Below are 14044 nucleotides of genomic sequence, written 5' to 3' on the forward strand. Positions count from 1 at the left end.
GTGTTTTACCCCAGAGCAAATGTTTACAATAGAGATACTAAACACTTGAAAATAGAGTAGCTTATAATGGAAGCGAGAGCTCATCTTTAACTTTGGAAGGACAAGCAGTACCAATTTAATTAAAGCTGAGTTAAAATAGGACTGTCATTTGTATTGCAGTGATTCTCTACCCTTCCGAGAAGTCCTGCTGCCATTTTGTACCACACATCCTTGTCTTGTGCAAATTAATAGATCATTTTATTTTCCACAGGAAATCTGAAGACTTTTATAGCAAATCCTCCAGTATCAAAATGAACACAGGTATGCTGCTTTTGTGAGATTTTTCTTTACTCTTATGTGTTTAGTAAGCAGAGAAGGTCCCAAATTTAAGTTGAACAAATTGTACTTTAATTGGTGCTGAACTCAGATTAAGCAAGATATTTTAATAGTATGCCTACTTATGTGCATTTGTATTCCATATATGAAATTTACATACATGTTTTTTCTTCCATGTATGGATATGTGAAATATACATGCATGTTTAGCTTTCTGTGCTTAAGTTGTAAGTATCAGCTTTGTATGTTATGTAAAAATATGTAGTATGAGGGCATAACAGCTATAAAAAAGGGGTGTTGAAGCATCGCATTTTCCTAAGGAAATGCATATGCTTTAAAAATGTTTGGTTTTCATTCCCTACTGTCATTAAATTATGGGGAATATAAATATTACCTTGTATTATTAGCTACACTTGCATAATGAGATGAGGATAACTATTTTGTACTTGTAGGGATTTTTGTTTTCTCCCAAGTTGCTGTGATAGATGTGTTGAGCAAATGAAGTACTTTATGCTATAGGAGGTTATCTTCCTGATGTGTGAGATCATAATAATATTCGCTCCTGAATCATTGAAGTCAATAGGTAGTGCTGCTGGTTTTGGTGGAAGTGGGAATAGGCTTTTGAAAGTAGACTGGTGAAATCCTGGCCTCGCTTATGTCAGTTGTAAAATTTTAGTTGGTCAACTTTACACTTCATAGGTGAACCACCTGGTTTGATGATTAACTGTGGCACAGGGGTAGACATATCCATTCTTTCCAAACCAGTTGTTTTATCGTTGACAGTAGTACTGCACCATGACAACTGATATGACCACTTGAAGTAAGCCAAATGTGTTATGTGGGACCTGAGGACCTGAACTACTTTTGAAGCCAGTTTGGCTGTTTCGGCATCACGCTCAAAAGTCAAACGGATTAGCTTTTCCATGGTATAGGTTGATATTATCCAGACAACTGTATTAATCAGGCTTCCTGGCTTCCTGTTGTCTCAGGCAATGACTGTAACGCAATAGGACCAGGTTCTTGGACAGATTTTTTAATACAAAGTTAAAATATAGCGGTTCACTTGAAACCACTACATTTATAAATATAATAAGCAGGAGAAATGAAACTTCTCAGATGTATTAGTGTGGTTTTTCCAATAGTTTTGCTTGTTCTTAATTATTTTACAGACGCTAATCAGGGTGTGTGTTTTTCATTTATGGAAATACTATTTGAACTTTATCCTATCCTCTTCCATTTTTAGTGAAGATGTCTTTCCTAAACATGTCAGTGTGTATAATTAAGGTAGTACTGGAATACTGCTTGCTTCGTAGAACTGTAATTTCAGAACTCAGCTCATCATCATACGTTTTGACTATGATGACATGGTGTGTTGCAATCATATGATTTTAACTCATATGATGGATGCCATTTTATAGCTTCTACTTTGAAAAATGTGGATAGAGCAGTAAACTGCCAGTTTGTGCTGCTCCAGCTCTGAAGTATGACTTTGTTCTATGTTGCATTAAGATTTTTCATGTAAGCTAGAAATTCTCAAGAGAAATGGACATAAGATTTAGGTCATCTATGTGGCGGAATGATTTCTATTGGGGATTGGGAGCTTTCTGGTCACACAGGAGCCTTGAAAACAGGCTTCAAAGACCTGAATGCACTTGAAATCTTTTCCACTTACCTAAGGATATCACAATTGTAAGCTGAACTTCAATCTATTCTGCATTTACACAGTGAAAACATTTTTCATCTAGTGTATGCTTGATAATAATGTGTGTGTTTCCAGCTGCACTAAAAGGAGGTATTGACAGAAAGAGTGGAATTTCCTATCAGTTCTATTGATCCAGATTTTTTCAGGAGAGGGTAATTAGATACTATTGATTGGCTGCTAGTTTGTTTTAAAAATGTGCATTTCATTAATTACTCCTACAGATAAATGAGCACTCTAGTTTGATGCTAGTAACTGCTGAAGTGGCAAAACTAGCATATATGCAGCTTTAAAAAGAAAAAGTAAATCTACTGCTTAGTGGGCTTCTCTAATCCAGTGTTCCCTGTGGCTGCAGACTTGGCAATTTGTCTCAGCAAAGCCTGCAGAAGATATTTTTGTCTACAGAGAAAATGTTTTGAAGTGCTTTGGTTTTCAATATTCTACCATATATGGGAGGGATATTTTTGCATTTGATGTTAATTCTGTACCACGTGTTAGGAAGGAGTATTCAACAGTACAAGGCAACTAAACATGCGCAAAAGCAAAGAAATAGATGTAACATACAGGGGAGGTTTTCAGAAGTACCAAAGATACTTTGGTTCATGGTTTCTTTTGGTGTTCAAATGCTGTCATAATTTACAAAACAGTAGTCTAATGGAATGTATGCCTTTTCAAATGCAGACAAAAGCAATCATCAACAGAATAACATTTTAAACTATATATAGGGGTTTTAATCAACAAGTCATAAAGTACTTTCACAGATATGATGAACGTGATTAACTTGGTAAGACATTTTGAAAAACTAAGTCACAGAAAACCTGAGCTATCCATGAAGCTCACATCAGATTAAAACACAGGATAAATGTGCTTATTGTTCATCCTACATATGTGCGTGCATAGCTGATGTTGGGGGAGAGGTAATTGTACTGAGGAATAACGAATGGATACAAGGTAATATGCTAAAAGAGCACAGCATTCTTAGTGTCCATCCGTAAATATTTTGGCTGAGTTTCACACAGATAACTCTTGAAAAATGCATCTCACTTGAAAATTATTAACCAAGGTAGCTGTTTGCAATTGATGAAACACATAAAGAGCAGCCAAGAGTGGAAGAAGCATGCAGTCCTGGAAGACTGCAAATACTTTGTGTTAAAATTATTAATGGAAGTCATGACATGGGCTAATCTCTTAACATTTTGTCTGGGAGAGAAGAAGAGAAATTCTTGGGTCCCTGCGAAGTTCATGAATAGACTGTGAAACCACTTTTAGATTGCTAAAGCAAATTAGGTGGCCTTGAGTGTTTGAGGCATTCTACAAAAAACTTTATTTACTTTTCATTATTTGTTGTAATTTAGCAACAGCCAAAATCAAGTAACAGTAGGTTCACCTGTGTAGTCAGTGTTAGGTTATGTGATGAAAGCTTGTCAGCACATCCAGAAAGGAGCTTCGAGAAATAGTGGCAGGAGGGGAAGCCCGAATAATATCCTGCGTTGCCAGGCTACTCCCAGGTCCATCACAGAAGCCATCAAAGGCCCATCTCCACAAGCCTAGAGCACCACAGGGGCACAAGAGCAGGCAGGAACACAAATCAAGGACTCCCAAGGACCAAAGGGAGGCAAAAGGGCCTCCCTTGTCCAGGCCCGTCCCAGGACTGTCCCAGGAGAGCCTCAGCCCTGGGGTCCAGGCATGGAATGAATGGCAGACTTAATGTCCGAGCCCAGTTGCTGGAAGGATCAACCTTGTACATGTGTGCATATATATTCTCGCTAGTGGAGCTTCGTCCCGCTCAGCCAGAGGGGAGGGGGGTGAGGCCATTGTGCTGTCTGTGTTAGTGTGAGTGCTCCGAGTCTCTTGTGTTCTGTGTGGCCAGCCATGTATGTATGTGGTGTATATGTGTGCTCTGGTGCATGTGCCTGCTGGGAACACATCTCCAGATGCGCTGCTAGTTGGACCTGGGGATGTGGAGAGGCAGCAGCTTTGTCCGTCATGGACAGTTGGATCCAGTGCTGTATTTGCCTCACAAAGTCAGAATGCAAAAAGAGGGTAAGAATCCCTGATCTAAAGACAGCTAAACTTGAATTCACTGTGCAGACAAAGGGGAAAATTAATACCATTCACAAGTACAGTGGATACAATAATGATTAGCAAACGTTATGTTTGGGTGCCATTTTTCTTTGATATTTAAAAGCTTATTAAACATTCCCTGCCCCTTGGCTGTTCTCTGTCACCTCTTCACAAGAGGCCACTATCCTTTTGTTTTTGCCGATTTGGCTTATGCCACTACCTTTACTGACTTTCTGAAACAGTCTTTAAAAAAAAAAAAAAAAAACCACCAAACACCAACCCGAAACACCTTCTGTTTCTAAATGAAAGTGGTGGTGTTTTGAATTGGCTCCATTCTGCTTTGGAGTAGGACTTGACCAATAGACTATTTGTCAAATAGAGGTACAGCTCACTTAGGGTGATGCTTTCCGTAGTGAGAGCAGTTGTTGGGATTGTGGATTTAGGGGGAAAGGGTTAAAGTACTTGTGGAGAGAAACAGAATTAAGGGAGGGAGAGAGAAAGAAGTAAGGAAAGGTGAGGAAATGGAGACAGGCTGAAAAGTACGTGGCACGTACAGGGCAACCCGGTGATCAGGCCCAGTCAGCGTGGGGTTATGAAAGGCAGGTTCATAGGTTATCAAATGCTTGACCAACCTGATCTTCTATGATAAGATGACCCACTTCGTGGATAAGGAAAAGGCTGTTGATGTTTTGTACTTAGATTTTAGGAAAGCCTTTGACACGGTTTCCCACAGCATCCTCCTGGAGAAACTGCCTGCTCGTGGCTTGGATGGGTGTACTCTTCGCTGGATAAAAAAAATAGCTGGATGGCCGGGCCCAAGGAATTATGGTGAACGGAGTTAAATCCAGTTGGGGCCGGTCACAAGTGGTACTGCCCAGGGCTCAGTACTGGGACCAGTTCTGTTTAATATCTTTATCAATGATCTGGATGAGGGGATTGAGTGTTCCCTTAGTAAGTTTGCAGAGGACACCAAGTTGGGTGGGAGTGTTGATCTGCTGGAGGGTAGGACTGCTCTGCAGAGGGATCTGGACAGGCTGGATCCGATGGTCAGAGGTCAATTGTATGAGGTTTAATAAGGCCAAGTGCCAGGTCCTGCACTTGGGTCACAACAACCCCATGCAACGCTACAGGCTTGGGGAGGAGTGGCTGGAGAGCTGTCTGGCAGAAAAGGACCTGGGAGTGCTGCTTGACAGCCGGCTGAATATGAGCCAGCAGTGTACCCAGGTGGCCAAGAGGGCCAATGGCATCCTGGCCTGTATCAGAAATGGCATGGCCAGGAGGACTAGGGAAGTGTCTGTGACCCTGTACTCAGAGCTGGTGAGGCCTCACCTTGAATCCTGTGTTAAGTTTTGGGCCCCTCACTACAAGAAGGATGTTGAGTTGCTGGAGCGTGTGCAGAGAAGGGCAATGAAGCTGGTGAAGGGTTAGAATGCAAGGAGCAGCTCATTTAGCCTGGAGAAGAGGAGGCTGGGGGGAGACCTTATTGCTCTCTACAACTACTTGAAAGGGGGTTGTGGTGAGGTGAGTGTCAACGACTCCTCCCAAGTAACAAGTGATAGGATGAAAGCAAATGGCCTCAAGTTGCCCCAGGAGGGGTTTAGATTAGACATCAGGAAAAATTTCTTCACTGAAAGGGTTGTCAACCATTGGAGCAGGCTGCCCAGGGAAGTGGTTGAGTCACCATCCCTGGAGGCATTTAAGATGTGTAGATGTGGTGCTTAGGGACTTGGTCTTAGTGGTGGACTTGGCAGTGCTAGGTCAAGTCATCCTTGATGATCTTAAAGGTGTTTTACAACCTAAATGATTCTATGATTCTCTATCCTGAAATTCAGCAAGGTAGCTCTTGAGAAAATACCAGTAAAGCATCACTTCGAATAAAAGATGTGACAGCACAACAAAACTGTTTGCCTTTTAGCTTGTATTAATAAAGTGTGCTGTCAAAGTCTGGCAAGAACCTCAATATCAACACTTCATCAAATCTGCTTGGAATTAGTTCTGGTGTGTGTCAGGGAGGGAGGGGATAAAAGAATAGAAAATGTGATACTAGTTAGCATTGCTATTCTATATTTATGTAAGCAAAGTAAAACAAATGTGCAGATTTGATAGCCATTGTCTTTGTTTCACATGTACAACACCAATAATTAATTTTGGGGAATGTATTGCTTTTGACTATTGCTGGCTGAAATCATTTGGCCTTTCGCCTTGAGGCTTGGAATTGCCAGTGAGACTTGGGAACGGCTTACACCTGGGCAGTGGCTCTGATGTTTGCCAATGTTAACAACTACTTAATATGTACCCTGCAAGACTTGTGGCCAGAGGGCTCTGCTATTTTGGGGGGAGTATTGGAATGAGCAAAGAAATACCAGGAGCTCATTTCTTTCAGGCATGGGTTAAAGGATGTCTCTGTGGCTCAAATTACTGCTATGATACAAAATATATTCTACTAATAGGTTGCAGGTCTTCTGTAAGGATAATTTTATAAAACTCTCTGTCATGGGACACAGATGTAAAAAATGTTAGGGCCTCTATTGTAGTTGTGGTTCTTTTTGACTTCAGTGGGGCCCTGTATGAAATTTCAGTAATACCAAATACAAAAATTAAGATTATTATATTGAAGAGCAGAAAAATATTCTAGTTAAATATAATCAGGAAGAATATTTATTAACGTTTAAAATTATGATGGAGTTGCTAAAAAGTTAAGTTGTTAGCTTCTAAAAATAACCAAGTATAAAACGGAGTGATAGCTCCAAGTGAGAGAGAAGTAGAGAATAAGGAAAGGAAGGGGTCATGCCAGATGCAGAAGAAAAGTTTTTCCCATTCCTGGTTGGTTGGAGTGATTTTTATATTGCTAGTCATTCCCTCAAGATGTTGCTGGCTTTCAGGCATACAGTTTTCTATCTTCCATTAGATAAAAAAGAAGAGGGAGGAGGGAGAACAAGGATGTTCACCAAAACAACTAAAAAATTGTCATCCTTAGTAAATTTGTTGATTGTCCTTAAAGGATTCAAAAGACTGAACAAAAGAACTTTGTCAGCTGATGAAACATAAGCTTAGTTTATGAATGGTGTCTTTCTAATGCATACAGTGAAATGATTTTACAGTGCAGGTTATTGATTAATATTCTGGAATGCTTGAACCTTCGTCTTGAGTACTTATTTGTTTTTACTAATTAGCTTTAATTAAACAGACTTTCAGGTAACAGAATGTGTATTCCTAGTGGATTAACTATTAAATATTGCTTTTCTTTTACTTACTTTCTGTGAGGTTTATTGTTTAAAGCTTGTGAAATTTGATGTATTCTGCTAATCTGTGAAACTTGCAAATGTACATGTTCCTGCAGCAGTTCCCTAACTGCATGCTTATTTTCATGTATGTTTGGCTTATCTCACATTGTGACAGGTTGCATGTGCTTGCTCCCTTTGTCTGGGGCTGCTGTCTGTATTGTTTTGTGCTTCCAGATAGCGGTGGGTGTGCTCGCAAACGTGCTGCAATGTCTGTCACATTAACAGCTGTGAAGAGAGTTCAGAGTTCTCCAAACCTATTGGCCTCAGGTATAACCGCTAACCAGTGAGATACTACTCCTGAATGGCTTTTCTATAGTGCTCTGCATGCTTACAATATTACTCTGCAAGGAGGAGAAGGGTAACCGTGTTTTCTTTTCCACTGACAGGTCTGTTACTTCTACAGTGCTCTTTAAAAAGTAGTTTAATTTCTCTCTGCCGAGGCTTAATAGCCATTAATGAAAAAAAATAGGAAGATTTAGGAGAAATCACTTACTTATAAATTCACTTTGCCTGTGATACATACTGTGGTTCTTGTATTCCTTGGGGGTTTTTTTCAAGATAACATAGCATGAAAAGTAGGTTTTGTTTATTGCAACTTGCTTTAAAGACTGTTCTCAAAGATCAAGAAGCTGAATGTTGTTGTAAAATGATCATCAGAAGCCAGAGTAACTTTAAAAAAAATGATTTATGAAGCAATTTTTCCTAAAAATGTTTAAAACAATAAAAACATGCAGAATTTTCAGTAGACAGGCAGAACTGCTTCTTAACAATACTCATGTCTGCTTTTGCAAAATGAAATCTTAGTGGGTATCAGCTTCCAAGGTTCACTGGTGAATTATGTAGCTGGTGAATCAGTAAAGAATCTTAAATGGTGTGGACTAATTTACCAATGTGAACATGCAGCGTTCACACCAAACAAGTGTAACACAGGAAGCTGAATAAAGAATGAAACAGAAAATAACTGCAAGGTGAAGTCTTAATTTTGTAGATATTTTCAAGTATAAGACTAATTCCCAGGAATAAGAACTGTTAGAATTCATTAAGCAAATTAAAAGATTGGTTGCTACTCTTTGTAAGGTTAGTGGAAGGGTTATTTGGATTGCTGCATGTATGTAAATTTAGGAAAACATTGGGTTCTTATTTCTTAGCAACCCTCGTAACAAAATTTTTATCATTTAAGCATGCAATACAAGCCTCTTAATGTCTTGCTTTGTTGCACTTAAAATTAGTGATAGGGAGTGCTCTTAGTACTATAATTATTGTACATTTAAAATACATTTAAATTTGTTTAGAGATGTCATAGTTTTAGTTTCTTTAGGAGAAAAAACACTAATCTATCTACAAGTAATCCAAGAAACTACCAGAATTTCAGATCTCTTCTGTGCTGTCAGTATGTATACATCAGTTTCTGTGTTTAGCTTTGAAGTGATGAAGAAATCACACGTTCTGGTGTGAAGGGGGAGAGAAAATCCTGACAGAATCAGTAGGCATCTTTCTTGGTTTTGAATTATATCTTTCCAGCTCATCCTAAAGCAATGATATTTCTTTTGATATCTAGATTTTTAGATGGAAGTATACCATAGTATTGACACTGCAAATGTTTATTTATTATTGGCTGTCTGAAATAGCAGTGATTAAACAACAGTAACTCTCAGCATGCTATAACCTTCTGTAGAGCCTGTGCAATAAACATTGCACCATTACCTGTGGTCTAATATTCTGAGGTGTGCTTAGGTAACAGGAGGGAATTTGGTAACTGAATAAAGTAACTCCTCCGTATTTTTCAATTTGTGTCATTATGTTTTTATTTCTAACACAAATTAATATTGGATGTTTCTTTTTCAGGGTTTGATTCTCAGTCTTCAGATTCAGGTGAATAAACACTATGTTCTTTATGTATCAGTGTAATGCCACGTAAGTGGATGAATTATAACGATCTTCCATTTATTTGATTTCATTACTCTATACATGCATATTCTTTAAGGAAAGCACCACTGAAATTGCAGTAATAATTGCAAGCGGTTAAGACCTCAAATTCAGGTCTCATTTGAAAGCAGTATTTCCTGTAACACAGTATATGTTGTCAGAAAATGAAGTGTGGGGGAGAATATAGACTGCTAATCTGCCACCTTTAGCTTCAGTGGCATTTACTATTTCCTTTTTTGTCCCTTACTGAGGTTTGCAAGTTCTGCCCACCCCACTTAGCACTGCTTGCCCATGTAATGTGTTTCTTTTCCCAGCCTCTTAAAATATTTTGTCTTAAAACATATAACTTGTTGAGGCAGGATATATCTCCCTCTGGACAGTGCCTTGAGGGCTTTTCAGCTCTGAGGACAGAGACAAAACATGGCCAGACTGCTACCCAGCAGTATTTTTAGTGCTTCAGTTCTCTAAATTTTAAAGATACATATTTTGTAAAGTAGCAGCTTTAGCCCTGTTCTTATAACTTCCAAGGTGGTAACAGCAGTATCAGTTGTGTAGTAGCTAAACTTTTCCACAGTTTGTTTAATAGCTGGATTGCTATGATAGCAATATAGAGTTCTTCTAATCACCAAAAAAATGGTTTGATTCTTTTTTCCTCACAAAAGCTTGGCGATCTTACAATGATGGAAGTAGAGAGACGCTGAATGGAGACGCTAGCAGTTCATCTCTTACAGCAAAAGGTTTTAGGAGTGTGCGGCCAAATCTACAGGATAAAAAATCACCAACTCAGGTAAAACTGAACACGCCAAGTTTCATGCTTTGGCATCTGTGTGTCGGTTATTCTTGGGGGATAGTATATATATATAGATGGAACATTGTCCTGATGTCTTCCAGATAGTGCAAATCACCTGTTCGTATGGGTCATTACAAACTGTTTTACTGCATAGATAAAGTATACTCCACACAGGATGCATGCCTCCAGGTTAATTACCAGAAATTGCTTTCAATGAACGAGACAGCCAGCTAAACAAAAGTAGGTCATACACAAACAAAAGCTTTCTAGGAGTGTTCCCAGACTTCAAAGAGTATTTATGAATATTTCATACTTGGAGAAATGCATTGGTCATCAAAATAATAGCTGAGGATAAAGGTTTATTAATTTTAAGGTAGTCAATGTTTCTGCCTGTTTTGCAGAGCAATATAATTAGAGCACACTAAAAAAAACCCTACCACTTAACTTGGAAACATATTTATCTGTCAAAAAAAGATCAACATACCAATGTCAACACTGTCTCTGTTATTGTTTTAATTCAAAGGTTTAAGAGGCTCTATGTGTTTTTTTATGCATGAGTTACCTATGAATAATACCCTGTTACCGAAGATCATGGAGTACATTTTGGAAATTACTTACGTATCGGAACAATTTAACAGTAGTAATTCTGATGCAGTGTAATAACTGCTTTTTTAAAAGCAAATGGACTATTGTGGGCCCCTTTCTGATCCCAGTTTACTCTGAGCAAATGGAACATCTGGCTTGCTAAATGCTAGCTGTACAGCCTTGCACAGCAAAAGGTGGTAGGAACCTGACCAATTCAATTGTCCTTTGAGTTGAGCAATATTGGGATGAAGTCCCTTAAGTTGCTAGTTCCTTTATTTAAAGATAAAAGTCACAGTGAGTTATATCTCCTGCTAACATTTGCTTTCTTTCTGTTTCTTCTTCAATGTTACTTTGCTGTGTGTGGATGATTTTGGCAAATAAGGCACCTCTGCCACCCCCTAGAAAAGAAAGTTTTCGGAAGGCAAGAGCAAATAATCACGAGAGCGAAATCGATCTCCAGGCAGGAACAACTGGTCCAGCTAAACACCTTCCCACAGATACTGCCTATTACTCTAGTGAGAAGTCTATCCAGAAGACAATGTCTTCTCAAATATCTAATGCAAGTGTGTCCTATGCACAAAAAATCACTAAACCGCTGACCTCAATCTCCAGTGCAGGTACAAGCACAGTAGCTGGTATTAGTACCACTCTCCATCAAGGCCAAAGGCAACAGTCTCAAAAACGTAGGGTAGCTACCCTGAAATTAACCCGGACACGTGATGCAGTGAGTAGCATTCATTGTAATACACAGCAACAGCTCAAGCCTGTTGAAGTGCCAGTATTTCCACAAAGGCCTGTCTCACCTGCCTGTAACCCCATGCCTGAGATACACACAGCATCTGTTTCCATTCAGATAGCTCCCATCCCTGACAATAAAGCAGAGCCTGAAATCCAAGAACATCCACCTAGTCTTTCTCCAGACACTTCAAAGATGTCTTCAAAGGATTTGGGACAAAAGTCTACAGTTCTTCCTTCTTCACAGGCTGCAGAATGCCATGTGGTATATTTGATTTTTCCATCTTCTATTTTAGATCATTCATGAATCACTTAATAACCCTCTGTTTAGTTATACTTACATTATCAAAGTTATAGCTTGTGTTTTCTGGGTAAAACTACCTGTTATATGGATTAAAACAAAACTGAACAAAACCTGAAGTTTTTGGAATCGTATCACAAAAAAAAAAAAAAAAAGAAAAAAAAAGGAACCCAGCTGAGCTGGAAGGTAGACTTCTTTATTCCTCTATGAGCACTTTATGGAGTGCAAATGCACAATAGGAAATTAGTGAACTGTAGGCGATGTGTTGGTTCTTCCTAGAGGGGCTTGCATTAAAGTGTTATGCTGCCATAGGTGCTGGAAGGATCAAGTATGGATAGAAAAGGGCTGAGTTGGAGGAGTTTCTACAGATGCAGCTCTGCCAGTTTGCTAGGACCACCAAAAGATATATTTTGTCAGTTGGTGGTTTCTGCAAGGCTAGTCATTGCTATCTCCTACGTGTCTAGTGCAATAGCTCTTTTTTAAGAAAATGGGAATATCAAGCACACAGCATATGACCAGAGGAGTCTGAGCAGGCTTTATTGCCATTCATAAAATTTATGAGTCAAATAAGCCTGGGAGCAATAAAGCAGCAGCAAATACATACTAGGCAAAAGGAGAGCTCTGAGTAGACTTTGTCATTTCTACTCTGCTTAAGCTAGTCATGTTAGGATATTCTATTTTAAGAGTTATTTATTCTAGTATATCTACCAATGTACCAGTTTATCTGAGTTGAGAAGCCCTTCAGTTGGAGACAGGGATTGCTATAGGTCTAGACATAGCTTTGCCTTAGAGCTTTGAGCAAGGATCCCGTCGTGGCGTATTTGTGTTCTAGTTCTGCTGAAATCAGTGGACCTGCTTTGAAGTGACTATGGCACAATCTTGCAAACCTGAAGTCCATTGACAGCCCTGTTGTCAATAGTAGTAACACATCTGCGCTCCCAGACTGTGGTTCTTTCAGAGCATCGCATTCAACCAGGTCTTTACTCTGGAAGCCACAAGCATCTGCTTTAGCTACAGGATAGTTTTTACAAGTTGTAATATGTCAATTCCCACCTTCAACTCTCAAGTAAAAATTTTAATCAGAACAAAGCTCTGTGAAATTATATGGCAACAATTTGCAATGCTCCTTGTGAATTCACTCTATTAACAAATGGGAGCACAGAAGAATTAATCACGTTTGTCCTCCTCAAGGTTAGAGACAAAGCTATCGTCTTAAACCCTTTTGTTAGGCTACATAAAATTTAGAACATTTTGAGAACAACAAGTTACTTCACCCTTGAGAAGAACCAATTTGCTACTTAGTGATTTTTGTCAAGTAGAACAAGTCAGTTCAAGCAAGAGCCTCAGGGCTTTTTCTGATAGAGAGGGATAGGTATGAAGATTATAGGAGGCAAGCTTGCAAGCCTTTTAAATGTGGGCATCAAGGGATATGGTCAGACAGTAGAACAGGTGGAGATGTGGCTAATACAACTTAGGGGTCTGTTTTCTTTTCGCTTAAAAATAGTTTTTATGCCTGTTAGCAATATGATGCATTATATATGCTCAGATAGCATCTCTCAAACAAAGTAGTTTTATGACAGCTAACAACAATTAGGGGAAGTAAGTTTTTTTTATGATCCAGAGTAATATTCAAACTCTAATCAGAATGCCAGCTTTTCAAACTGCATCTGTTTATTGATCTCTTATGTGCAAAATTCAGCTGACATCTTTCCTGATGTTCAACTTTGAAATAAATTCTATACATTAGACTAAAGAGGTGTATCTAACATCACAACAGAGTCATGGAGCCCCAGTGGGTTTAGCTAGCTCTGTGTTAAAATACATACCTAAAACTAAAGTACAAACCGGCATGTGAGGTGGTATAAAATTCTACATTGTGTGAGGTCCTGAAGCCAGGATGCCATGGGCTACAGTTAGAAATAAAGACTACAGCTATATCTCACAGTATTTTCGAAGTTCACAATTTCTCTCATGTAGACAAATGAACTTTCAGTATACTATGCATGATAGTACTTTGATTTTTAAAATTGTTTTGGATTTGCAGGTTCTACAGGACTTTGTACACCAGTTAAAATACTTCTGTATATGCACATTATAGATTGTTATGTTAAGCTATATCCTCTAGGGATGCTCTTGGACTGTAGATTAGGCCCACGAGCGATGTTCAGTGCTGCCACAGAAACCCTCAAAAACCAAGTATGTTTAGAAAGGTGCTGTAAAAACAAAACAACTCTCCCTCTGCATGTGGGTTTATGTATGTGGAGGAGAATGAGGTAAGATTGCCTCATCATTACTTATTAAGAGGTGACGAATGAGAAATACTGTGCATGTGTTTCCATATGTGTA

General features: G+C 38.9%; 1 protein-coding gene across 2 annotated transcripts in view; it reads left to right on the top strand.

Moving 5' to 3' along the window:
* The first annotated feature begins 290 nt into the window (after positions 1-290).
* The window catches only part of SORBS2 (sorbin and SH3 domain containing 2), an 81188-nt gene continuing 67434 nt past the window's right edge, over positions 291-14044 (top strand). For both annotated transcript variants that reach the window (XM_010293813.1, XM_010293814.1), the window contains exons 1-4: positions 291-300; positions 7536-7628; positions 9207-9233; positions 9950-10074. In XM_010293813.1, the coding sequence (XP_010292115.1) occupies positions 291-300; positions 7536-7628; positions 9207-9233; positions 9950-10074 (255 nt within the window). The remainder of the gene's footprint in view (positions 301-7535; positions 7629-9206; positions 9234-9949; positions 10075-14044) is intronic.

The sequence above is a fragment of the Phaethon lepturus genome, unplaced genomic scaffold, assembly GCF_000687285.1.
Source record: "Phaethon lepturus isolate BGI_N335 unplaced genomic scaffold, ASM68728v1 scaffold399, whole genome shotgun sequence".
NCBI lineage: Eukaryota > Metazoa > Chordata > Aves > Phaethontiformes > Phaethontidae > Phaethon > Phaethon lepturus.